The 27152-nt window shown below is 39.2% G+C and overlaps 1 protein-coding gene across 4 annotated transcripts in view; it reads left to right on the top strand.

The window, feature by feature from the left end:
- The window catches only part of ELMO1 (engulfment and cell motility 1), a 548078-nt gene that overhangs the window by 288307 nt on the left and 232619 nt on the right, over positions 1-27152 (top strand). For all 4 annotated transcript variants that reach the window (XM_037837090.1, XM_037837088.1, XM_037837089.1 and 1 more), the window contains one exon: positions 4057-4165. In XM_037837090.1, the coding sequence (XP_037693018.1) occupies positions 4057-4165 (109 nt within the window). The remainder of the gene's footprint in view (positions 1-4056; positions 4166-27152) is intronic.

Genomic DNA, 27152 nt, shown 5'->3' with positions numbered 1-27152 from the left:
CAGATTTGAGAGACTCACTTCAGTGAGGTCAAGGAAATGGATAAAATTCAGCCTCATTAGATGAAATCTGTTGACTTACATGACAATATGTGTAGGAAGGGAATTTGTAAACTATGAAGAGATTTAGGAATTGAAGACCTTAAAAATTGAATTCCTAATTCAATATTCAATAATTGATATATGCTAGTTGTATTGACCTAAGCAAATTACTGCTGCCTATTGTTCCAGTATTCTAAAAATAATAATAGTCACCTCTTCAACCTTATGGACTTGTTGGGGATGAGGTGATAGAGCATATGTAATATATTTGTAAACTGTAAAGTATTTTTAAAGTGTTTTATACTTAATATTGTACAAATGTACATTGTTTTTATTTAATAAAACATGCAGACAGTTACGACTTCTTTTGGTGTATAACATACTCTAAGATGAGTGATAATAGCAGGTTTTCGTAGCCCATCCATTTTGGTGTTTCTTCCGGTATGTTTGCTGTTACACTGTGAAGGGTAAGGAGGGAATGAATAAGAAAAATATGACTAAATTATTTCCAAATGGAGCTTTTCAAAATGTCTCAGATGGATATCGTCAATACCAGGACATTGAAGATGCACATAGATCTATCAGTTTATTAATTTTTTTAAAAAAAGCTCTTGTCCATTTAAACAATTATCTCTCACTGTAGTAACATCTGATTAATGACATTCATATCCATGGTCTTTTCTAAAATATTTCTATAGGAATGTTGATCTTAAAACTTATATAAGTAACTTTAAACATTGATGTCTGCTTTGATGAAAGAAATCCATCAAGAAGGAGGTTTTATTTTTCTATATGTAGGTAAATAGGATAAGATGGATGGTGCATTAAATAATAAATTGAAAGGCTTCTGCAAGTTTATTTACATATTGATTACTTAAATTACTATTTAATTTAGTGCCTGCTAATAAACTGTGCCTTGGAAATGTTTCCAGAACATTTGTTGGCTGCAGTAATTCTACCTACAGTGTATGCAGATCACATCATCATTAAATATTGATGCGCTCATGAAATGTTAATGAAATGTTAATGTGAAATGCAAGGAGATGTGCTCCCTGGGAGCTGGGGGCTGGCTGAAAACTACCTATCTCCTATCTTGTCTTTAAGTTCTGTCTTTTTCTTGCTATGTTTTTTCCATTCCTTTTCTCACCGTCAGGAAATTCAGATTTATTCTCTGATACAGCTTTCTCAGATACATAATTGTTAAAAGAGAAATAAAGGTGCACTGATTGATGGGACTTTAGTTGTTCACCTCTCCTGGTTTTCTATCTAGTCCCTGTTAGAACCAGAATGGGTTCCCTTGAAAGGAAGAGGGGGATTTGTTCCTTGAGTCTAATGAGACTCTTCTTGTTCAGGCAGATTGTCGAGAAGCGACCAGGAGAAGGGATTGGGCCTTTCAAGTTCTCCCAGCAATGGCCTTGGCCTTCCTGGCAGGGGAAGACGTTTCTTAGGAGTTTATATGTTCAGCTTTCTCAGAGAAGAAAACAACCAACCCAGAGATCATAAGGAAGAATTTTTGTTGAATATCTCAAGGACATCATGATGTTCAGCGCATAATTATTTATGTGCATATATGTCACAAACGGTTGAAAAGTCCTATAAAAGGGGATGGAGGACTCATGGGTTTCTTGGATGATCATGAGGAAGATAAAGTGATAAGGATGAAAGATGTGAAAAGTGCCTGTGATTCCATCAAATGGAGGAAGAGATTGACTATGCAAACTATTTATGTTCTGATTATAGCGAGGTAATAGGTAATGCTGGAGGGAACATCTCCGTATGGAAATATCTGATCTGCTTTTGAGACAGTATGGTTACATATACTAAGGTGTGTGTGTGTTATTGCTATGGTGTTTGTGCAGAAAATAGTAGGAACACGTTTTTATTAAAATCCTGTTCCTTCAGTTTTTAACATCTTGCTCTATTTGAGCTGCCCTTACATGACTTCACTGTTTGAACCCTGTCTCATTAATTAATTAATTAATTAATTAATTTTTAAAATTTGTTATTTTTTCCTTATTCCCTTTTATATTTCCCTCCTTCTTTCTTCTTCTCTGCTTCCAGGTTGCCTCCCCTTTATCTCTCTTTCCTGAAAGTCTTCTGCTCCTTGCCCTCTTCATTCCTTGCCTGCTTCTCTATGTTGCCTTTTTAAAGCACTTACCAGGTGCTAAGAGCTCCCTGTATAGGGCCCCAGCCAGAGCTACCTTCATCTCTCCCAGGAAAGCTATGCAAGCTTCCTAGCTGGATTCTCTCTGCATTTTCTCTCGTACCCCTTACTAACCAGTCTCTGGGCCCAGAGATCTTTTCAGAACTAATCTGGTCATGTCCTTCGCCTGCTTCACCCTCCTGGTTAGCCTCTCAGGGTCTTGGAAAGGCATCCATCCACAGCACTCTGGCTCCCTTCAGGCCAGAGGCTCCCACCTCTGGCTCCCTCTGCCCAGGTCTGTCCCCCCCTCAGGCTCCTGGAACCCCAGCTGCTGCCCTGCACACCACCAGGTCCTGCCACATTGTAGACCAGCAGCTGCCCCCAAACTCACCCTCCTCAGGGGCTCTGCCCTTGGTCTCTTTCCCTGTAATATCCTTTCACCCCAGACCTTGTCGTGGCACACCTTTTCTCATCCTTTAACTCTCAATTCTCTAAAAACCTTGCTTGATCACAGAATTATCTCAACTGCCCCATGCCCCCCGGGCTCTCCCTCTTATTCTTTATCATTCAGCAAATCAATTTTTTTTTCACAGCACTTGTCATAAACTGTGACCATCTCTTATGTTTTTGTCCGTCTCCCTTTATTAGAAGCAAGGCTCCATGAGGTCAGGTTCCCTGTCTGTCTTGTCCTCCACTGGACCACCAGGGCCTCACTTTCTTCCTGATACATAATTGGTGCCCAATTAATATTGCTGATTATGTGAATAAAACACAGTCCCTGACCCTGCGGAATTCATAGTCTAGGAGGAAAACAGAACAATAAGTCACTGCACAGCATTGTTGTAGATGCTGTTGGGAGACACATATTCACAGTGCTCTGGGTTATTGAGGAGGAGATGGACACTGCTGACTGGATAAGTCAGAAACAGCTTCTGAGATGGATAGACTGCTTCCTGTATAAGACAAGCAGCCTCCTCAGATACAAGGCTTCCCATTGTTGACAAATGAATTTGAATCTGAGTAACTTTAAAATAGGTTTTGCTTTTGTGTAGAATATAGCTCCCTTAGTTGTAGGTGATAGGAACATCTCAGACCAGCTTGGGGACAGAGGGGCATTTATTAGACAGAAGGATTTCCAAAGAAATCCCTGAACGACTAAGCTGCAGGACAAAGAAGTTAAGTGTGCTTCAGGAACTAGTGGAAACAGTGACTCCAATGCTCGCAGGGCTTTCACTGTCTCTATTCTCTGGTTTCCTTTTCATGTTGGCTCCATTTTTTTTTTTTTTTTTTTTTTTTTTTTTTTGCAGCCCAATGTCCAAGCAGTTCCTGAACGCACAGCCCACAGGTACCATCAGTGTAGCTGGGCTGGTTTTCCCCCTGGGTATGATCCGTCTCAGGGAAGGACTCTGATTGGTCCAGTGCTTATCATGTGCTTCTCTGGTGTGAGCCAATCAGCCAACAGCAGGGGCGAGATTTTGTAAGAACAGGGAAACGTATGGGGGAAATGCAGGAGCAGGAGCACAGAAAAGAGATGTTACTCCCAAAAGAGGGAAGATGGCTGTGCAAGACAGTCTTGTCATTTAAGTGAGAAATCTTTATCGAACAGTTTTAAAAAACATTCCATAGGTATCTCTCTGAAAATGGAAACACACAAGCAAAATAGTTTCTTACAGGGTTAAAAAGGGTTGTTGGAGATTTAGAAAACATGCGGATTTTAGGGTTCCATGTACTTTTAGTACAGTTTTTTTTTTCCTCGTCCCAAGAGCCTAAGTGTGGGGATCTGGAGTAGATTTCTCTATTACAGTGGAGCCAACATTCTTGACATTTTCAGCCAACTGAATTCCCTTTCTGACCTGTTCCCTTTCCCACTGCAGATTGTGCTTGAGAACAGTAGCCGAGAAGACAAGCACGAATGTCCTTTTGGCCGCAGCAGTATAGAGCTGACCAAGATGCTGTGCGAGATCTTGAAAGTGGGCGAGCTGCGTAAGTACACTTGCTTCCCCAGAGATCCAACTTCCAAGGTTGTGCCTCGACCTACACAAAGAATCCCCAAGGTGCTGCCAGCATCGCGTAGCCATCACAGTGGTTTGAACACTCCTTGGCTCGGGTTTCCAGTGCATGCATTTCTGCATGACTGCTGTGGGAGTAAGCATTATTAAAATCTATGGCAATGGAAAAATTAGAAGGTATTGTAGCTGAAATTTAAATATTATGAAAATGAATGTATATTAAAACAGGCTTGCATTTTAATATCCTGTTTAGGGATTTCTTTTTTAAAATTCCAGTTTATAATCTTCCAGTAGATCATCTTCCTTCCTTTCAGAACAAATTTTTTCTATTAAAAAAAAAAATTGAATAACCTTAACAGAATGCTTTTGTTCCCACTGTTTTAGTTGTTTGGAATCCTAACTCTAAGAAAGAATTATTAAAGAAAATGGGTAGCTGATGATGAAAAATGACTTCAGCAATATGTGTATTTCTCTTTTCCTTAGTTGTATTGCAGAATTTAGGAGAGGACACCCAGAAAAAGAAGGGAAAGATGATCTTCTTGCCTTTTCCTCATTTGCATAATTTGGCTTTAACCTGCTAAAATAAATCTGATTTATCCAGACTCCAATATCAAGTCAATGTGGAGCCTGCCAACTTCCACTTTCTCCAATATCTATAGAATAGGAACACATGTAAATCTTCCCTTATAGGCTTAATAACATGAGCACTAGAGAAGACTGCTTGTACCAGAAAAATATTGGGGTCCTTGGTTTTATTGTGAAAGCATAAATATTCAGTCACCTGTTTGAGAGCTTCAAATAATGGTCTGAAATGATTAATGGGAAGGAATTCTGTGATTAAATTGGAAAGAGGGTTATGTTTTATTTACAGCGTAAAAGTGACCGCAGGTGCTATTGAGACAAACTAGAAAATGTTGAACTTAGAAAGGAAAAAATGAAAGAATTTTAGTCTGTTGACCAAGCACAGCAGACCTTTTCATCTTGCAGTGGGGATGGGAGCCTAAATTAGGGCATTTTTATACTAGAACAATAGTTGTCTAATCTGAGAGATTTCTGCATCATTTGACGCTGGTTTAGTGATTACTAAACTTTAAGATTTCAGTTTAACTTGGATTTAGATGTGAGTTCTCCTTCCTGCCCCCTCATTAGCCTGACAGGTGAGATTTCTGACTGCCTTATTGCTTACTGTTTGTGTAGCTTAAGGGTGAAAGTCCTGAAGCCAACAGATCCTACTGAATTCCTCAGTCAGATAACCATGACTACTTCTTGCTTATCTCAATTTATGGGGGGAAATTGCAGAAAACCACTTGCTGAGAAGCATTGCAGGACTGTCTCAGAGTTGGAGAAACTAGAGAATAGTCATTTCATGTATTTCTTGGTATTTCTTGTGTCTGAGTTCTTGCCCTGCATTGCCTTTCCTTGCTACCTCCGTTTTCATCTCCTCCGACAGCTCCCTTTGGCTATGGGCCTCATCTTGAGGGCAGCAGAAGGTGTACTCGTTTATGCAATGACACACTACGCCCAGTATTTTTGTTGCCTAGGCTGCTCAAGCAAATACCATGAAATGGTTCGGCTTAAACAATGGGAATTTATTTGTTCATGTTTTTGAGGCCAGAGAAATGTCCATATCAAGGCAACACCTCCTCTGTGGCATTCTGGAGCAGGTTGCCGGTGATCCTTGGCTCCTCTGTCACATGGCAGTGCGCCTGGCAGCATCTCTGGGTTTCACCGATGTTTAGCTTCTGGCTACTCTGTCTGTGGCTTTCTCTCTCTCATGTCTGAATTCTTTGGTTTTTAAAGGACTCCAGTAATAGGATTAAGACCCATCCTGATTGAGGTGGGTCACACCTTAACTGAAGTAGTCTCATCAGAAGATTCTACTTACAACAGGTTTACAACCACAGGAATAGATTAAAGAACATGTTTTCCAGGTTATATACAACTTAAACCACCACACCTGGCTCTCAGTTCTTCTCCTTATGTCTGTGCTGCTAAAAGTTAACACATAGCAGTGATATGGCATAGGAGAAAAGGAGTAAGGGAATAAGAGAGCTAGGTTCTGTCTCTGCCACCTACAACCTATTATGGATTAAAAGTTAGGTTCAAGTCCTAATCTCTGATCATGTGAAGTGATCCTATATGGAAACAGAATCTTTGGAGATGTTCTTAGTTGAATCCAAACCAGATTGGCGTGGGCCCTAATCCAATATGACAAGTGTCTTTATAAGGGGAGGATATTTGGACACAGACAGAGAGAAAGAAGACAGCCATGTGATGGAGGCAGAGATTGAGTTAAGTCATGAGCCAAATGATGTTAAAGAATGCTGGCAAGCTGCTGCGAGAACCCTCCAGACTTCAGAGGGAACATAGCCCTGCCGACAATTCGATTTTGGACTTCTGGATGCCAGAATTGTGAGACAATAAATTTCTGTTGTCTTAAGCCATCCAGTGAATGTTTGTCACAGCAGCCCTGGAAAACTAAAACATGACCTTTATGTCCTCAGGTAAATGACTCGGAAACTTTACTGTGCTCTTACATCCCCCATTTTTTCCAAAGTAGAATATCTAGAAATAGATGGGTGGATAGTATTTTGAGTGATGATTTCTGTAGCTGTGTTCATTTTGGCTTCATCTCAGGTGACCTCAGTAGTTGAAAATGTAGCATTAGGGGTGAGAGAAGACCCCTGGGAACAGATAAGATTCAACCCAAGGGGACTAACTTGGTGGAAAAGTTGGCCTCCAGAGAGGGTCCAGAAGGACAACTTCCAGGGTGTGTAAGCAGGGTAGGCTGGGGTCTGACTTGAGCTGGCCTTAGTGTCAACAGGGCCACGTCTGTTGGGTGGAGAGGAATGGAGGGGGCAAGCTCTGAGTGGTCAGTCATCATGATGTCAGTCAAAGGTGGGCCAGGCTTCTGGCTGTTATAAAGCAGCCCTTCTGGCCTTTTGAGGAACTCATAGTCAAGCCAGGACCTGGGACAGAACCCCATTTTATGAACTGAGATCACAGTGTAGGGATGAAGGCAAATACCTTGGGGCTTCCTGGGAGTACCCCAGATGCTATCCTTGGGTTGCAGACTGTTCCAGATTCCACCTGCTGGTGGACAGAAGGCTCGTAATATCTGCCATACTGGCTCAGCAACTGGTCAAGTCCTGTCTCTGCAGCTGGGCTGGGCTCAGACAACTGAGGCCTGACAATGCCATTTCCCTACATCTAAGATGATGAATGCATTTATTCATTTGTTGAGTGAAAGTCTCCTGAGTACTCAGTATGTGCCAGGGTTTCTGATGGACAGGGTAGATCCAATGATGAACCAGACATGCCCCTGCCCCCAGGATCTTCCACGTCAGCCAGTGCAAAAACAAGTTGAGTTTGATAATGGGGCCTTGTTTTCCTGGTTGTTATATTTTTTAAAATGTGCCTTCTGTCTGTTCTAAAGCATAGTTTTTCCAGTGCCTTGGTAGTTTTAAGTTTAAAATTTTAACTATTGCTCACCATCATCCACAAAGGCCTTTCTGGGCATTTTGCATTGTTCACAAAAGATTTTCATGTCTCTGAAGTCTACATGCCCAAATGAGTTGTTTTCTGCTTATAAAATATTAAAGGGCTGCTACATTGTGATTGAATGCTAGACATCAGATGATAAAACACCCTGTGGTAAGAGGAAAATTGCTTTTTAATGGATTGCCTGTTGCATATTGCAATATTAAATAAGTTACTAATATGAAAAACAAATCTGAACGCACCCTTATGTTGAAGGAGATATCTGTTTTATTCTGAAGAAAATTAGTTTCACACACAAATCCATCTTCCTTTGGGTTGTAGGTGTCTGCTTTTCTCCATTACTGAAGTTCATGATTCTGAGCACTTCTCAGATTTGTGTTTATAATTAACCTAGGAAACCATGGTCACTTTAGTTCTCTAAAGTGGTGCTAAGACCAAAGAAATAACCAATTAACAGTATCAGTAGTTGAAAAAGGGGATATATGCAAAAATGGAAAGATTCTATTTTCCAGAAATGATTTATCTTTTGATTTTAACTTAAGGCTTCTTGAGGAAACCAACTTCCGAAACACCAACTATGTTTTGGTGTCTAAAGGAAGCATGTTAATGTTTAATTAAATTACCAATACTAAATATTTATGCACAGTTTTTTGGGTTGCTTTTTCTTTTGAAACAGCATTATTTTTCTGCTTCCCAATAATTGATGTTGCAGGAGACAAATGTTATCTCTAATAGTATGGTCTAAAATAATGTCTATTTGTATTCCCAGAGCACTTTATCATGGCTATTTAGTTGAAGGCTATGACACTGCCAGGAGTTAATCAAAATCAATACCATCCATGTTTATGAATGAAAGACAGACTTGAACTTACTGCTTATGGCCCAGGGTCCCTGAACTCAGACTGGTGTTTGGGATGCCTAACTGTAGAAAGACAGTGTAGAAAGAGGTAGGGAAGTGAAATGGCTGGGTTCTGGCTTCTGAATGACTCAGCTTTGAATTATAGCTCAGCTACTAATTGGCTGCCTTTGGCATGTTTCTTCCCTATTCTGAGCTTCTGGTTCCTTCTCTATAAAATAAAGATAATCTCTGCTGCACTCACTTAAGTGACAGCTGGAAAGGACTTGAAACAGTTCTTGTTTTTTCTAATTTCTACATGTTGACTAAAATTATTCTTTTGATCCTGCTTTCTCCATGAGGTTCTCTTGAGAGCAAGGTATTGTTTTACCTTCCTTTCAATGTTAAAAATTCCAAGGAAGAATGCATATGGACCTGGCTTTAGTCACATATCCCTATAGGCTATGTTGTATGATTGGCATCTCCAGCTAAAAGAACAAGATTGAGGGACAGGAAAGAGCAAGTCTTCAAAAAAGAGGTACATTCGTGTGGGGGGTGGAAGTGCCATGTAGTGGGAGCACCTTTACAAAAGAAAGAAAATAATAGCTGTAGTTTTTGTTATTATAGTACTGATGTCCAAAGCAAATACTAAATTGTTGAGGAATGCAAGGAGAACTTGACTCCTGGTCCAACTAGGTTAGTTACTTATCTTTTGAGTATGTAGCACCTTACCCAGTTATAGTATAGTATCAGATAGAGCTAGAATATTTATTTTTCTGTCTTTTCATTCAGTCATTCAGTAACTCTAGGGTTCCTTCTTTATGTGTCAGGATCTGTGCTAATAACTGAGGAAACAGAGTTAAAACACATCTTCCATCCTCAAGCAGGAGATGGAGAGTTCTTCACATAAAGAAATGATTTATAAAGCATCTTGCCATTTGTAACATTACATTGAAGTCATATGAACAGCACTTGGAGGTAATGGTTGGTTCTTTCTGTTCAGGAGGAGCTGGGCAGGGCTGATGAAGGGGGAGTCTGGGGAGGTGTGACCGAGAAGATGAGATACTTGAATGTGCGGAATTACAAAGATGAGGAGAGGAATAACCATGGAGGGGGCTGGTGTGGGGGAGGTTGTGGAAAATTCCAGGCAGTGGGAGCTACAGATGAAAAAGCATGAAGATCTGGGAATTCTAGTTTTATGTGGCTAAAAGCATAGGGTTTGAGAGAGCAAGCAAATGGAGGCGATGCCGGCAGAGGATGAATGGATCCAATGATAAATATTGGCCATGCAGAGGAGTCCGGGATTTACCTTACAGGAAGCAGAAACCAACAGAAGGATTTTAAATAACAATTAGAAATGTTCCAGTCATGGGCATAAAATTCTAGAATTGAATTATGTTTTCCGGAAGTGATAAGAACTTGTGAACATGATTATGTACAAGGCCAGGACTTGGGAAGGCAAACTAACATTCCCCTAGCCCTGGCAGCATTTCATTTTGGATGCTTTCAGCTGCAAATAATAAAAATCCCAACTCAAAATAGCATATTCAAGGAGGACATTTATTGAATGTCAAAGATCCAGAATCTAGTTGTTCCTATGATTGGTTAACCCGCCTGTTTGATGATGATATCAAGGACTCAGGCTCTTTCTTCTTTCTCTCCTGTTGTCCTTGGTGTATCAAATTTGTCTTCAGACTGGTAGTACAATGGCTGCTATTATCCCACAGTCCAGGAACAAAGAGACCATTTCTTCCGGGGTGGGGGGGGGATCTCTTTTAGTTATGTGGAAAGGATTCCAAAAGCCTTTCAGCAAACTTTTCCTCATGTCTCGTTGGCTAGCATTGCGGTATGTGCCTGTACTCAAATCATATTGACAAGCCTATCCAGACGTTAGACAAACCATTACATGTCCCTGGGCTGAGGTGGGGCCAACCTCCCATGAAGTATATGACTATAGAATGGTGGGTAGTTCGAAGAAAATTAGGGTTCTGTTAAGATGTGAAAAATAGTTAGTTGAAAAATAGTTAGTTGAAGCCCTTAATTCCATCCCTTTACTTTTAAAAGTCTTTTCTGCATTTTCCTTTCTGATACAGAAAACTATACCAAACTGAAGTTAGATCACAGCACTCTGTCATTTTGTCTGTATTGGGAATTGGGGAAATGCACTAGTTTTTTTTTGTTTTTGTTTTTTCCCTAATGTAACAATATCAAAGGTTGCAGAAAAATGGACATTGAAGTTAGATTATAATGTATTTCTTTTTTCAACACTAAGATGTCAGGGCTCCACCACCTTACTTTCCTCTTAGCAAAATGGATATTTCACTTCTTCAATTATGCTTTCTTGTGTGGGTTATTCTCAGGTGTATATTGAAGGGCAGAATGCACATACATCTGTGATTGAAACCTTCGTATTTCCCTGGAACAATTTTGCCATCTTCACCTGTTTGACCATGTATAATTAGGTTAAAATGTAAAAACTATTTCTCTGTTTTTTTTAAAAAACAGAAAGAAACCTGCACACACTATAAAAATGTTCACCATTTCTTTCCTTTGTTTTTTAGTGGCAATATTTATTATAATACAACAGTGGTGCTGAGCAGAGTACCTTGTATAATTCATCACCCAGACACTTCTGATTTAGCAAGTAAAAATAACACAGATGCACACTCTAAAGGACTCTTGCAGTGCAGCAGCAATTAAAATAGACACTTAACTCAGGGACGTTGGTGTTTTCAGACATTGAAGAGGACCATCCATCACTTTCATTCTTAGAACATTCTGGCTAAAGAAAGCTAAGAAAATCAGCTTTTAACCATTAATCTCTTCTGGACCTTTTTCCTCCTTAATACAAACTGTACCCAGGCCCACTGGAAAGCTGATGACTCTCAGATCTTGGCGATGACCTGCATTTTCATATTCTACTTCTACTTTCATATGCCACTTCCACCTTCAGTGTAAAAGAAAAATAAAAAAATAAATGTTCAAGGCCTGAGCCTGGCTTTAGAAAGTTAAGTTCACTTTTGACCAAACTTACAATTGTCATTGAATAGAGTATATAAAAGTCATTTGGGGATGGTTGTTTAGAATAATTATAAAATTGACAGCAGTTTTTATAATATTATTATCACAAGACAGCAGGACATCATGTAAAATTCTTAGATTTGGAGTCAGAAGCCCTGGGCAATAGGCATGGCTGAAGTAAGGGCTTTTGCCAAGATGGTTAGCCACGTTTCTCCTTAGTCCCCATCTGTAAAATCGGTTGTAGATTGAGAGGTGGGTCTGATGGATTTACCCACCCTTCTAATGAAGACAGAGAGAGACGTTTACAGAGACACACTCCCATTGCCTTCTCTTTCTGTCTTAAAGAAATTCTTTTCCTTCAGGTTTCACCTCAAATGTCAGGTTTGGGAGGCTGTTCCCCTGACCCTGCTGTTTTAGGACATCATACCCTCCTCTGAACTCCTGTAGCACTTTATCTGTGCCTCTTTTTTTAAACTTTCTACTTATTAAAAATTATTCTCTTTTCTTTAATTCCTTGTCCATTCCCCCAAAACAAGGACAACAAAAAAAAGTAAAATGAAAAAAATGGACTATGAATGTATGCTCAATGCATATTGTAAAAATTGTTGTATTTCCTATTGGAGGACACTGAATTTGGCTCAAAGGTTCATTTGTCCCAGGGAAGCAAGAGGAGGTCAACAATAGAAAACCCATCAGTGTGCCATCTCACACAATTATGCTCAATGGGAAAACCCAAATGCTAATTTCAGTTGATGCTAGAATGGCACTTGATGACTTTTAATACCATTTGTGAAAGACTGTGCAATAGTACACATTCTTAGTATGATTTTTTTTTAAAAAAGCGACTGTGAAATAAGCCAGCGTCATACTTAAAATGGTGACACCCAAGCAGCTTTCCTTCTAAAACCTAGAACTAAAATACGATGCTAAAATTGCAAGACACAGACAAATGGAGGTACAGTTCATGAACAGAAACAACATATTTTAAATTGAAGCCAATATGACTATTTATCTGGATATCTCCAAAGAAGCAAGCAAATGAAAAACCATTAAAATTGATGTAATTTAGGAGAATAGCTAGATACCTGATCAACAAAAATCAGTAGGTTTTCTATATGTCAGCAGTAATTACTTAATTAAAAACAAAAAATGGGATTTCATTAGCAATGGCAACAAAAATGTAAACTGCTTCAGAATAGTTCTAACAGGAAACATCTTATTCGTACATGAAGAAAACTGTAAGACTTTAATGAAATATACAATAGAAGTTTCAAATGAATAAATAAGTGAATGCTTTGCTTTTTTTTCTTAGTTGAAAAGCAATCACATTAAAACAAGATGTAAATTAATCCAAATCAGTGCACAGGCTCATATCTCATCCAGAAGTACCAGTGGGATTTGGGGTGGAAACTTCACAGAATGATTCCAGAGTTAATTTGGAAGAATAAAGAGTTGAGACGCTGAAAAGAAGAATTGATGAAGAAGACCAAGGAAAAAAAATGTAAATGAACATACTTTTTTTTTTTTAAAATCTGTCTTTTATTTTGCAAGAATGTCCAAAGAACTCATATATATCTTTGCCCAGGTTCATCTGTTGTTAACATTTTGCCATAATTGCTTCATTATTCTCTCTCTGTCTCCACACACACATACACGTATTGTTATGAAAATATGAAACATATGTTAGCTTTTATGGCCAGAGAAAGTAAATTATTTTTTAAATATAATTTGAATAAAAACTATAAATAAGTAAGTAAGTAAATAAATATTTTATATCTGCTTCAACTCTGATATAAAATATTTTATATCAGCAAAAGGTGCTGGGAGACCTGCCTGGCAGGGAGTTCCCCCAGTAGTACTGTGGGGGAAAGTACTGGTAATCTGGTCAGCACTGGGGAAGCAGTGTCTGAAGCTGGGCTCACAATCTCTGCGTGCTGGTGGAGGTCTAAAAGAGGTTCACTACTCACTGATTTCTCCCCAAATCAGGGTAGCATGTTGTTCACTGGGCCCTTCCTTGGATGAAACTTACCCCACCTTCCTCTCTGGAAGGTGAGTGTGGTTTCCCTAAAACCCAGTGATTACTTACATGAGGAACTATGGATTTCAGGACACATAGCTCCTTATATAAAGAGAAGCATCATTAATGAAAGAGAAAAACATAGAAGATGTAACGTGGTCCTAGTCAACCAAGTAGGCATGGGTGTTCATTCTTCATCTGTAAATTAACCTAGAATTATGGTTACTGGTCTCACTCTAAAAATGTGAAATGTAGAAACCTCCTTTCTATTTTACAAAAAGACAACCACCTTCTTTCCTTTTTAGTTTCCTAAATACCATGCAATGGGTTGGCTTAACAATGGGAATTTATTGGTTCATGGTTTCAGAGGCTAGAGGCTTGCTTCCTCCTGAGGTAGGGATCTTCTGGCCAGCAATCTTTGGGGTTCATTGGCTTTTCTGTCACATGGCAATACACATGGTGGTTCTTTTCCTTTCTTTTCTGGTTCCGTTGACTTCCAGCTTCTGGCTGCTACCAAGGCTCCTGTTTCCGTGTCTAATTTCCTTTGCATCTAAGGACTTCAGCCATTTTGGTTAAGATCCATCCTCGTTCAGCTTGGGCACACCTTAACTAATAACATCTTCAAAAGTCCTGTTTACAAATGGTTCACACCCATAGGATCAGGCGTGGGGAGCTGAATATATCTTGTGGGGAACATGATTCAAACCCCAACATTCCCTTAATCTTGGAGATGCCAATCTCTTCTAAATGTGGGTCTTGGACTCACAAGCTAATGTTTTCCAGAGTGGTAACAACAATTAGCTGTCTTTGTTGAAGGGTTCCAGTGCACCAGGCAATAAGCTAAAAAGTCCTATTAAGTTGTCAAGGTAGAATATCACTATGGAAGGGTGGCGTGAAATTGGAAGGAAAATATAAGCAGAGTTCTTGAAGATTCAAATAGATTATAAAATGACATAAGATCACTAAAGGAAAGGAATTAAAACAATAGAAATCAGGATGCTAGCGTGCACTGAATGGCACTGAAGTACAAACCTATAGTTATGTGTGTATAACAAACAAATGAAAAAGAAGTGGGAAGTGTGCCTACAGCTAAAGTCTTTCACCCACTTCCCAGAAATACTGTGGCTTCTTGCCACAGCTCCTCCTCAGAGACCCCAGTGTCTGGGGGAGCAGTGGAGACAACAGAAAGCTCTGAGATGCATTTTACTTCTCATCTTTAACCTGGGGCCTTTGGATATACACTAAAAGCCAACCTGGTTACTGGAGTAGATTAGGAAGTGGATGCCAGTCAGGTCTCCCAGCCCTGAGCACTGGTGCTTTAATCAGAAACCACTTGCTGATTTGAAGAGAGGAAAGAATTGGTGAAAAAATAATATGACTACTGTCCTTTATTAGTTGCTTTCTATGTAGCTGGCAATTCTCCGAGGCCAACAGGTTGCACACATTATCTTAGTTCACACTTACAACATCTCCACTAATAAATGGAGAATTGGAGACTCCTGGAAAGGCTAAGGAACCCAAAGTCACACAAGCACTGGATGCTGGTAACTGCTATGGGATAATATTGTGTTGTTTGCACTTAACTATTGTGCAATCCTATCAACCATGGCTTTCTTTTTCTTTCACTCTCCTGTCCTCCTTACAGAGTGTAAGCTCCTTGAGGACTAGACCCATAGTGAATTTATCTTCCATACTATTCTGCTTTATACAGTCTGCATTTAATAAATATTTGTTGCATGACTATTTGCTTCAGGTTCAATTCCAAAAATATTCTTCAGGCATCACTGAATTTTTATGAACTTTGTGTTTTACCCTCAAACCTGTCAACAGCATCCTTTTTACTTCTAAAGTAAGTGAGAATGATTTATGTTAAAGAGCTCCCCTCCCCTTCCTCCTCAGGGTAATTTGGTTGAGAAGGCCCGCTGCGTCCAAATTTGCATTAGAAAATATCAACACTGCAGTATGTTCCCCAAAGAGGAAAAAAATTATCTATTTTCAATCTTGTGTTTCAGAACACACAGCCGTGTGACTTCCTAATTTATTATATCCCCAACTGCCTCCTGAGAGCTCTCTGTGGCTTGTGTTTTCTTTCCTACCCACACTCTCACTACCGGGAAAGGGCTAGATGTTTGACTAGCACAGAGCCAGGGCCCTGGTCTGGGCAGGCCTCCAGTAAGGACTCAGAGAGGCCAGTCTGCAGTGGTTCTCAAAAGATTCCTCCTTCCCCAGCAAATGCACCCATCCCACTCCTCTGGGGTGGCTGCTGCCAGCTAGGAAGTCAGGCTAGCAAATGCAGCTCCCTCCAGGCAGTGCCAGCTGGCTGTGTGCCTCCTGGAGAAGCCTGCCCGGTCGTGGATCCCAGCAAACAATCGACACAACATGTCTTCCCCTAAATTTGGCTTTCCCAGGGTTTGGCCACAAGGACAGGTTGCAGCTGTGGCCTAAGCATCTTTAGACATGTGAATCTTTTTTCTTTCTTTCTTTTTTTTTGGTCCCCTGAAGGAGCTATTTTGAGCTTTATAATTGCATATTTCCATGTTGTTTTTTTGCATAGAATGAGTAAGGAGAATGACTTGCATTTTGCTTTTTAAAATAGAAATCTGCTGGTTCTTTGGTATTCTAACCGTATAACCTAGACCAGTGATTGTGCTGATGCTATGAATCAGATTCACTTGGGGATGTATTTATGAAATATAAATCCCTGCAATGGAATCCCAAAATCAGTATGTTTATATAAACTCTCAAGTTGATTCATAGACAGCCCAGCTGACCCCTTCCAAGTTTGGGAATCTCTTCCCAAACTCTGCGCTCCATCCCACCCCACCCCACCCCACCCGTCCCACCATGGTAATTTGGATCATGATTTTAAACTGGTATCTTTGTGGGGTGGTGAGCTCCGGCGTGGGCATTGGAAGATCTGGATTCTGGCTCTGGCTCTACTACCAGCCAGCCTTAGACAAGCCCCTACTCCCGTGTGGTCATCAGTGTCCCCTGGTGTAAAATACTGCAATTACCCAGGTCGCCACCAATCCAACACTACTATGTTAAGTGGAGTCATTTTTATATAACCAATTTGGTTACTCTAACCAGCAAATTAGTTATACAAGAGCTTTGCCATAATCTGTTCTTGATTAAGAACAGCTATATAACCCAGATTGGTTATTGGGCTCTGTGCAAGGTAATTACACAAATGCCCCAAAGACCTCATTACGAGGCAATCTCCCAACCTGGACCTGAAGGATTGTTTTCCTCCCTCGCAGACATCACTCCCCTCACCATTTGAACATATAATTGAGTTGAATGTGTTTTTCCCACTCTGAGATTTTTCCTCCTTTGAAATATCAGCTTTTATTGCCAGGAGAGAATCCTTTGAGAGGAATTAAGCCTTAATTTTGCCAGAACAGACAGTGGCAAAAAATATTCCTCTCACTTCACTGTTCCCTGCCTCGCTGATTTCACTACCTGTCTTTTCTCACCTCCACATCTCCTCTGGGTGGGTCTGTGCGTCTTGTGTCTCCGTGATGGCAGCATGCGGCTGGGAGCTGAGGCAGCTGGCTGGTCCATCTTTACTTGGAGACAGGAGTGTTTAAATAAACCTGAGAGTTGAAGAAATAAGCCTAAATCCAAATGATTCCTTAAAATTTCTGCAAGTCATACTCATTCCCCACCCCAAGAAACACATCTCCCATGGGTTCCTCGGCTTTTAATGTCTGTTCAATTTGAGGAATTGCTTTTTCCTAGAGTCCAGGAGAATCCTACTGAAGATATGATTTTCCCCATCCTGACCTGCCCAGATCAAAACTAGTCTGGCTGCTTTTCTGTATCTGTTAAAGTCAACAGAGGAGACTCAAATTTATGACCTCACAGGGTTTATTGTTTTGATTTTTTTTTTTAGATTAGTAGTTTGCCACTTAATGTAGTTTATACCTTAATGCATATACTTCAACAACATTTTCTATTCAGTTTTATTACAAAAATGAGCTAATGTCATGCATGTTATTTTATAACCTGAGTCTTTGCACTTAATATGTTATAAACCACTTTCCTTTCAGTAAATGAATTCATTTACAGCTTATTCAAGCTTGTAGAAGACAAATAGCATTCCGTTTTTTCATGAGTCTAAATAGTATTCCACTTAATGAAAGTGTAGGTCTTCTTCTGACAGATGTTTACTTTGTTTACAAATTTTTGTTTTTCTAGTTGGCACCAGGAGGAACATTCACTCAGTAAATACCCTTAGCATTTTAGCACTGGCACTGTGGCAGGGAAATAAAAGACACCATCCCTGTCCTTAAGGAGCTTACATTTAAGTTGGAGGAAAACACAATAAACAAGTAAAGAAGTAGGTCAGATGGGGAGAAATGGAATGGAATGGAAATCAAACTGGGAAGGAAGGTGACATTGAACAATGACATGAATGAAGTGAGGGACTGGACTAAGGTAGTATCTAGATGAGAGTTTTCCAGAAAGAAGGAACAGCAGGGTAAAGGCCCTGCGGCAAGAGAGTCCGACATGAGAAAGGAAGAGTAAAGAGGCCACTGTGGCTGGAGCTGAGAGAAGGGTAGAGGGCAGGGAGTGGGCAGCAGGAAAAGAGATCAAGCAGCTAAGGGGGCAAGGACAGATTCTGCAGGACCTCGGGAGTGGGGTGGGGATGGGACAGGAGGTGAGGTCAAGCAGCAAAAGAGCAGGGGCAGATGCTACAGGACCTTGTAGGCCATTGTAACAACTTTGGCTTTTACTCTGAGTGAGATGAGAAGCCATTAAAAGGTTGGAGCAGACATGTGATATTATGTGACTTATAATTTAAAAGAATTATTTGGCTGTTCTGTTGGGATTTGACAGAAGGCTTCTAAATAAGTATGTTGAGAGATAACAGTATTCTGAACCAGGATGTTTGTCTGGATATATTGAAAGGTAGTTGGATTCTGGATATATTTTAAAGGCACGGCCAATATTATTTTCCCGATAGATTGCATGTGGAAAAGAGGAGTCAAGGATAGACAACTAGAATCATGGAGTTGTCATTGAGACTGATGGAGGGGCATGGAAGATCAGCAGCTCTGTTTCATTCATGTTAAGTTTGAGGTGCCTTTGGGACATCCAAATGGAGATGTTGATTTCCTAGTTGGATATGAGTCTGGAGTTCAGGGGATGGTTCCAGGATGGAGATGTAACTTTGGGCATCACCAGCATGTAGATGATATTTAAAGCTATGAGACGATGCTCTCAATGAAGAGTGCAGGATTGAGCCCTGAAGCATCCCTAAATTTAGGGCTTGGAGGAAAGAGGAAGAACTAGGAAAGGTTTTGAGCCAAGCATGATGGAGGCAGAAAGAGAAGCTTCACTCCAAGGTGAAGGAGATTCACCTGTATCAAATGCTGCAAATTGTCAAGGTACATAAGGATTTGGGGTGACCTGAATTGGAGTGGTTTCAGTGGGGTGGTGGGGAAGAAGGCCTGATGGGCTGGTTTAAGAGCAAGCTAGAGCAAAGGGATAGGCACTGGGACAGCAAATATAGATGAGCACTACTTCTGTTTGCTTTGTGGACTGCTTCCTGTCCAGGAACTCTTTGTTACTGGTCTGCAAGGGGATAGTACAGAGTAAACTTTTAGAAACTTCAGTAGCAGTGTGACATTGCCATGTAGGCAAGCACATAATCATTTTTCTAGTAATTAATTTTTATTTTATGTTACAAGAGTGTCTGTCTATAATGAAACAGATTAGAAATTAAAAACAAGCTGGTCCTGTCTATAATGAAACAGATTAGAAATTAAAAACAAGCTAGTTTGAGGCACACTGGTATAGTCAACTCTATACAAGGGTTCTGCTATGCAGAGGAACAGAAAAGAAATGTGGGAACTGGACAGGAAGTTCCAGTCAAGAGAGAACTTTTTAATGGTGGGAGACATTATAGCCTGTTTATACACTGATGGAAATGATTCAGTAGAGAGGGAAAAAATCAATGATGAAGGAGAAAGATATATGTCTGTGGCTACATCTTTGTACACAACTTTTCTTAGCTAACTGTCTTCTGATAGATCCTTGATTAAACGTACGTGCTTGCAGTGTTTTCCTTTTAAATCCCAAAGTAATATATGCTCATTGTAGAGAAAATTTTAAAACAATAAAATGGATGAATAATAAATGGATAAACAATTGTCCGTTATCATCATCAAAATAGATTGGTATGTATCTTTCTACACTTCATTGTATTAAAATTGGATTAAGCGATACAATTTTATATTCCATTCTTTACATTTAACATATTGTGACTGTCTTTCCACAGCAATATAAAGACATCATTATTTAATGGCTGCTTAGTATTTCATTGTGTGGTTCTGCTATAATTAATTTGACCAGACTAATTTTTGGATATTTAGGATGTTTCCATTTTTAGGGCTAGAAATAGCACTGTGAGGAACTTCCTCGGAATCCCATCTAATTATCTCCTGAGAATTAATTCTTAGAAGTAGACGTTTTGTGTCAAATGTTCTCAAATTTGAAAGTTTTTATTCCTTTGGCAAATTTCTCTTTAGAAAGGCTGAAACATTTGAGCTCTGCTGAGCAGTCCATGTGAATTTAGATTTAAGGTTTAACACAGAGGCTTTTGAACTGTCAAGAAATTGGACATGGGGTAAGAAATCTAATTGAGATGGTGGGACTTCAGATAAATATATAGAGAGAGATTAAGTTTGATACTGGGTAGCTAGGTAATTATAGATATGATTAAGGCTTACAGATATGGATGCAAGATATATTCTTCTGTGCCAGGACCACATTTTGATTTTCGTAGACCCCACTTTTGCCTTTGCAGGCCCCTTCCTCCATAAAACAATATTAAAATTTTTATTTTACAACCCTACTGGTATAAAGATGAATATAATCCAGGCTGGATTCATTGTTATATATTAATTATATATCCATTTTTTTCCTTCCAATTTTAAAAGAAATTAAAATCTTTTTGTGAGCCCTTGGCACCGTGCCTACTTTGCTTCATGGGTAAGTCGGCCCTGCTTTTGCGTATTTATACTTTTAATATTTTCTATAATGAAGAGGTATTACTTAGAAAACAAAAAATAAAAGAGAAAAGCATCAAAGGATATTTATATGTATTCATGGCCCCTAAAAAATATTTCTCTGCCTTTATCCTCAAAGAGTAGAGATGCATTCTTCTTTTCTCGTACATCCCACCCCATTTGCTCCCTAGCAGTGGCCTCTAACAGAAGACCTGGCTCCTTCTTTATAGAAAAGGTAAAAGAAACCAGAAGGCAACTCACCAGTTTCCCTCCCAAACTTGCTGCTACTCCCTGATCCCTGGCATCACCCTTCACCCAATTATCTGCCCTTTGAAACTGATGTCACCTTTTGTCACAGCCTCACATCCACAGCCCGACAACAGCCATGTCCTGTCAACTGCAGCACCTAAATATTTCTTATGTCTCTTGATTTCCTTGCATTTTCTCCACCACTGTACCCTAATTCAGATCACCACCTTATGGTCCACATAGCTAATCCGTCTAATCCCTGGTCTTTTTAAAAACAAAGATCAGATCTGTTTAATACTTCTTGGCTTCTGAGTCCTCTCAGGACAAGGTCCAAACTTCTTTTCACCATCTCCACCCTCCAGAAATCCCAATATAACGTGCTCTCTCTTTACCCTGGGCTCTCGTGCATACTGGCCTCCACACATCCTAGGATATCCTTCCTCCAGCTTCCATTGATCCCTCTACTCACCCTATTGAGGCATATCTTACACCATATTGAAGTTACAGATATACTTGTCTTTGCAAGTTTTCTCCATCCAGCTCCATCTGTTTCATAATTAGCATCAGTTCCATCAGAATTCTGGCATAAGGTTGTCTATCAATCCAGCATGAATAAGAAGCTGGGAGAAGCTGCACTGAGGGCAGCTAGTGGTTACCATATTGAGCTGGCCATATTGAACTCCCAGTCAGGACAAGGAATGTCTTGTGGGATGACGGAAGGCAATGGGATGGGTCTTAGCCCTGTATCTGACACACAGTAAGTCCTCGGCAGATATTGTTTATCACTCTCATCTTGATGTAGCAGCATTGGGAATCTGGCTGGCCGAGGGCTTGCCTTGTGTCCTGCTGTGAGCAGGTCTGTTGGCTGGTGGGGTAGCCCCAGGCCCACAGGTGTCACTGGCACACAATGGAGATCAGAGACCAGAAGGTGAGTCCTCATACCGCTAGATTCTCACCAATAGATTCATGATCTTTATTCTCTTTATGTGAGAGTGGAACCCAAGTTTTTTTGCTGCTCCTGGCCTAAGGAAAAGTCAGAATCATAGGCAACAATGTTAAGATAATACCTTAATTTCTGCTGTTTTTGAATATTCCTCTTGAGTTGTGACCTCGATTCATTTGATTTCTAATTTTAAATGGCTCATGAAATGTGGTTATAGGCATTTTATCTCAAGAAATAAGGAAAAAAGTAAGCTGGTAAGGAGGCAGTCAAATGGATTACTCTCTTGAAGTAATTGCAAATAGTGACTCATCAGGGGGGTAATGAAATCACTTCAGTGAATTTCTGAATAGTGTTTTTAAAAGTAGAATAAAATAAATGTTTGAGTGCGTCACAAGTAGCTAAGGCAAATGTTTTATTAAGTTTTATGTCGATTTTACATTCTTCATGTGTACTGAGTTCAATTCCAAATGTATTTCTTACTATGGGTTGCAGTTGTAAAAGTTCATAAGGCAATTCACCTTGAAGATACTTACTCAATAGAGTTTTGTTTTCACACTGGTTATGCATTACCATTTTTTGGATTCAAATGTGTTATTTCCTGTCAGGGTTTATCGTAAAGGATGAGTTGTCTGCCTTGCAGTGATGCAAGCGAGGATGTCTGTACCCACTGACATCTCCTGTGTGACTAACTTCTCCTGCTCTTACCTTCTCCATCGTCATGCTTCTGGCTCTTAGTGATAGCCCTGAACTCCCAGGCTTGTTTCTCTTGGATGGGCTTCTGTATATTAGAAAATGAGAACTGTATCTGTGACGTTTCATATGTGTACATAAGAGGGAGCTATAAGACATGTCTTTAAAGAAAAGGATGGTGCCAGTCCTTTGTTAGCTGCCCAATAGGACCTTGGAGTCACGTTCCTGAAGCTTGACCCTTAAAACAACTTTTGAATGTCTGATTTATTTCAGCATGTCACTAGCGTTTTATTTGAAAGAGAATGTTCTGTTTAAAATATAGCTAAATGAAGAGCTGTCAGCCACCATTAATGTAAAAGCCCTGTATCTAAAACTAGCAGAAATGTAGTTAAATGATAAACGACCTTCTTTCCTTCTGAGCTCCCTTCACACACAATCTAGGGATTGGGAATGGGAATAAGTGGACCATAAGAAAGCAATTTGGAGGTTCCAACTAATGAGAAAATCATAGAATATTCATTCACTCCCACTCAGGCAGAGATCTGTGGAAACTCCCCTCTTGCTTCAGGTCGTTAAAGTCTCCATAATCTGGCCTCTGTCTGCTTTTCTGACCTTATTTTGTAATAACATCTCAAACACACACACACACACACACACACACACACACACACAATACAATAAAACTAAGCTAACTACCAAAACCAACTCACACCTTGTGTAGAGATAGCCCACTTGCAGCTCCTGAAACAAGTCCAACTATCTGGTTTGTGCCTTTGCTTCTTGGCATTTTCTCTCCTGCTTTTGTTCTAATGTTTGGGTCCAGCTTCTGCAGATTATTGCCCCCCACTCCACGAAACCTTTGCGGACACCTCTGGACTAATTTTCATTCATTGCACTTCTGTTGAATACCCACCATAATGCTCAGATGTGATGACAAAGAAGACGTAATTTTTGTCATCATTGTCTCTCCCTCCCAAGAACCTAACTTATAAAATTATTAGACACACATTTATTGAGCATCTACTATGCCCCAGACCTTTTTCTAGGGCCTGGAACTTTACTGTTATGGTAAAAGTAGTCTAAAAGTGAATTCTGAAATTTTCTTCATGCTCCTTCTTAACCTAGATTCTAACATCAGTTTTTTGTTTGTGTTTCCTGTTATGAGCCAATAGCCATAAGAATAAAACTATTTGGAGATATATAACAAAATCTCCATATATCATTTTAAGCTCTTCTGCAAAGAGGACTTCTATAGAAATGAAATTAATAAAGAGTAATAAGGTTATTTTCCCACAGTAATTCTTTGATGTTTTCCACGTTTAGACAAGTGATATCTTATAGCATGTATTTTATTTCCAAATTTATTTTATTACATTATACGTTTTGGAGAAGTTTGGTATTATTTAATAATTGCCCTTGATTTTCTCTGCCACCGTCTACCAAAGCGCGCGCGCACACACGCACACACACACACACACACACACTCAGGAAACCAGCACAGGCACCATATAACATACATATTGAAATATATTTTTAGATTATAAAATTAATACGTTAAAAATAAAATTTAGAAAACTAAGTGCATGTTCATTGTTGAACACTTAGAAATTTTAGAAAATGGGAACAGTATTTAAAGAAGAAAATTAAAAGCCAATCACTGTCTGCCACCCTGAGATAACTGTTACTGACATAGTGGTGTTTTTCCTTCTAGCCTCTACTACGTCTATATTTTTACCCTCATATTTTCTGCCTATATACATATGTTTGCATATACTTGCATGTGTAAAAACTGTGGGATCATACTGCCTCCACAGCTCAGAATCCTTTTTTTTGCCTCCCCTCAAAATTCACATGTCAATAACATCTTAAAATATTCTACAAGGATATACTCTTTAATGACCAGAGAGCATTCCGTTATATAACTATATGATGATTTATGTAACAGATGTCTATTTTTGTACATTGAAGTTGTTTCCAAATTTTTACTACTTTTATAAACACTTCTGGGATGATTATCCTTGAAGATAAATTTTGCATTCATTTGTTTCCTCCACTTAGGATGAATTCCTGTAAGTGTAGTTACTAGTCATTGGGCCTGGACATGTTTAAATTAATGGATACGTACTGCCAAAGTACCCTCTGGAAAGGTTATTTCAATTTTTATGTTCACCTCACATATATAAGAGAGTATCTGTTTCACCACATTAAGTAGTCAAAAAACAACAAAGCAAAACTAAGAAACCTCTTTGAAAACCTGAAAGTGCAAAATGTTATCTAATTTTTGGCTGTCTTACTAGAAATATTAAAACTTTAAAAAAATTATTCTGGTATTATAAATACAACACACAGTTCCCCATTTCAACCACTTATATGTGTACAATTCAGTAATATCAATTACATTCACAATACGTGCTATCATTACCTCCATCCTATACCAAAACTTTTTGCTTGTTTTAGTTACTTCATATCAGTGAGGTCATACTGTATTTGTCCTCCTGTGTCTCACCTCTTTCACATAACATGATGTGTTCAAGATTCATAGTCCTGAACAGTACTCCATTGTATGTATATACCACATTTTGTTTTTCTGTTCTTCCCTTGATGGATGCTTGGGTTGCTTGCACCTTTTGACTATTGTGAATAATTAGGCTTTGAATATTGGTATAATGGTAAACATTTTTGCCATTTGTATTGGCCTTTTATATTTTGCATATCAAAATGGTTGGCTCCATTTTAATCCCACAAGAATTACACATGCCTTATATTTTTTAAATAAGTGAAACCTATGACCTTTCCTCACTCCCTGGCTTTTTTTGCTTATCAGGTGATAAATAGGTATAGGGGACCAGGAAAGTAGATTCTTTAAAATAGTAGCAGTATGAGTCTATTCTAGCTTGGAACATATTGGGGATGGTGGTTTTAGATATTTCAGACTGCTCTAAAAATAAGAAAATAGAATATATATACACACACACACACACACACATGCACGCACGCACCCACCCACACACACAGATTTGCATTCAGGGGTAATGGCAAATTAGGCTGTGGAGGCCCAAGCCCTAATTTTAGAGGTGACCTTCTTTAGGCATTTCAACCACTTGGAGAACACTTCCCTTTATTGAGCTGCCCATAACCTGTGTGGTTGTTTGGGTGGTATTTAATTTTTAAAGATCTGAGATATTTAATATTTTTAAATATTTTATTTAATAATTTTATTAAAAGAATACTTTTTATAAAGCACTTCGAATTATGTGGAAATTTTAAGGAAAAGGAGAAGGCTCTTTCCTATCTTCACCTTGTTTCTTTTCTAATCTCAGCCCTAGCAGTAACCTTGTTTGCTGGGTTTTCCTAGATGTTTTTCATTACATCTTCCTAGATATGATATGTGTGTGTGTGTGTGTGTGATATTACACAACTCATTATTTTTAATGGCTGGATTATATTCCAGAGTAATGTCTAACTTAATGCTTGAACTGTGAATGCAAACAAAGCTTGGCATACCTGTAGGGAATCTTGTTTCATTTAGTCTGTTGAGGAGACTGAAGGTCTTTTTGACTAATATTAGTAGAGAAGATATGGTAGAATGAGGTTTTCTTTTTGATTATGCCAAATAAAAGATGTTACCAAATTTGATGTTGCTGAATTTTCTAAATTTGGGGACTTAATAACTTTTTTTTCTTTTTCTTTTTCTTTTTTTTTTTTGTAAACTGAATATATGCTATCATAGAGGTTTCTCTGGAGTTCTCTTTAGGAGATTTAGAACAACTCATCCAAAATTGATTTTGTTCTTGAATAATAATCCTACTCAAGACTCTGAAATGCAGAGCGGAATCCCTTGCTAGGAATTCCCTTGTTGGTAGCATGAGGCCAGCTTTGGGAAATATAGAAATTTTTTTTTTTTTCCTGAGATTGGGGGTAGGGTGAGGAGGGTGAGGGTTGTAATGTGTGTAGGTGGTAGGGGATTATGAGTGAGTCATTCTCTTCTACCTTCAGCACATATAAATGAAATCACACAGTATGCCACCTTTTATTCGATATAATGTTTTTGAGATTCATTGTGGTATAATTTAATACAGTAAAATTTACAATTTCAGGTGACCGTTTTTTAGTTTATATAAAGGTATACAGTCTGTTAACCACCATCTCCCCAAAGATATAGACTTTATCTGTATAGATATTGACTACTTCCATTTCCCCAAAACATCTCTTCTTGGCAGTTTGCTTTGCCACTCCTGGCCAGTAGTTCTCAGGCAGCAGAAGACCATGAGGGAAAAGTGGTGAAGCTAAACATAAGCTGATTGCCATAAGCCTCCAGTAATCTTATCTAGTCAGCTTTTAGGATTACACAACTATTCCTCGATGAGAGTGTGCCCCACTAGTGAACCTTATGTAAAAGAATGTCATAGTAGAAAAAGCAGAATTTAAGTGTTCCTTTCAACTAGATTATCCCAGTTTGTTTAGTCCAGGTACAGTAGTTCCACAGGGTGGGCCAGGGCCCCTTCCCTGATGACAGAGCAAAGGGGATGGCCACCATGCTGAAATTCATCACGTCATCCCTGGCTGGAAGTCAGTAAAGGCCGGAACCAAATGAAAAATACTTGCTCAAGAAAATAAGGGATCATCAATAACTGCATGAGGGCAAGCCCATCTCATTTGCTAATCATTATTTCTAATTTACCCACAATT

The sequence above is a fragment of the Choloepus didactylus genome, chromosome 5 (assembly GCF_015220235.1).
Source record: "Choloepus didactylus isolate mChoDid1 chromosome 5, mChoDid1.pri, whole genome shotgun sequence".
NCBI classification, from domain to species: domain Eukaryota; kingdom Metazoa; phylum Chordata; class Mammalia; order Pilosa; family Megalonychidae; genus Choloepus; species Choloepus didactylus.
Note: the sequence above shows the minus strand (reverse complement) of the source record. Positions and strands in the feature narration are given on the sequence as shown.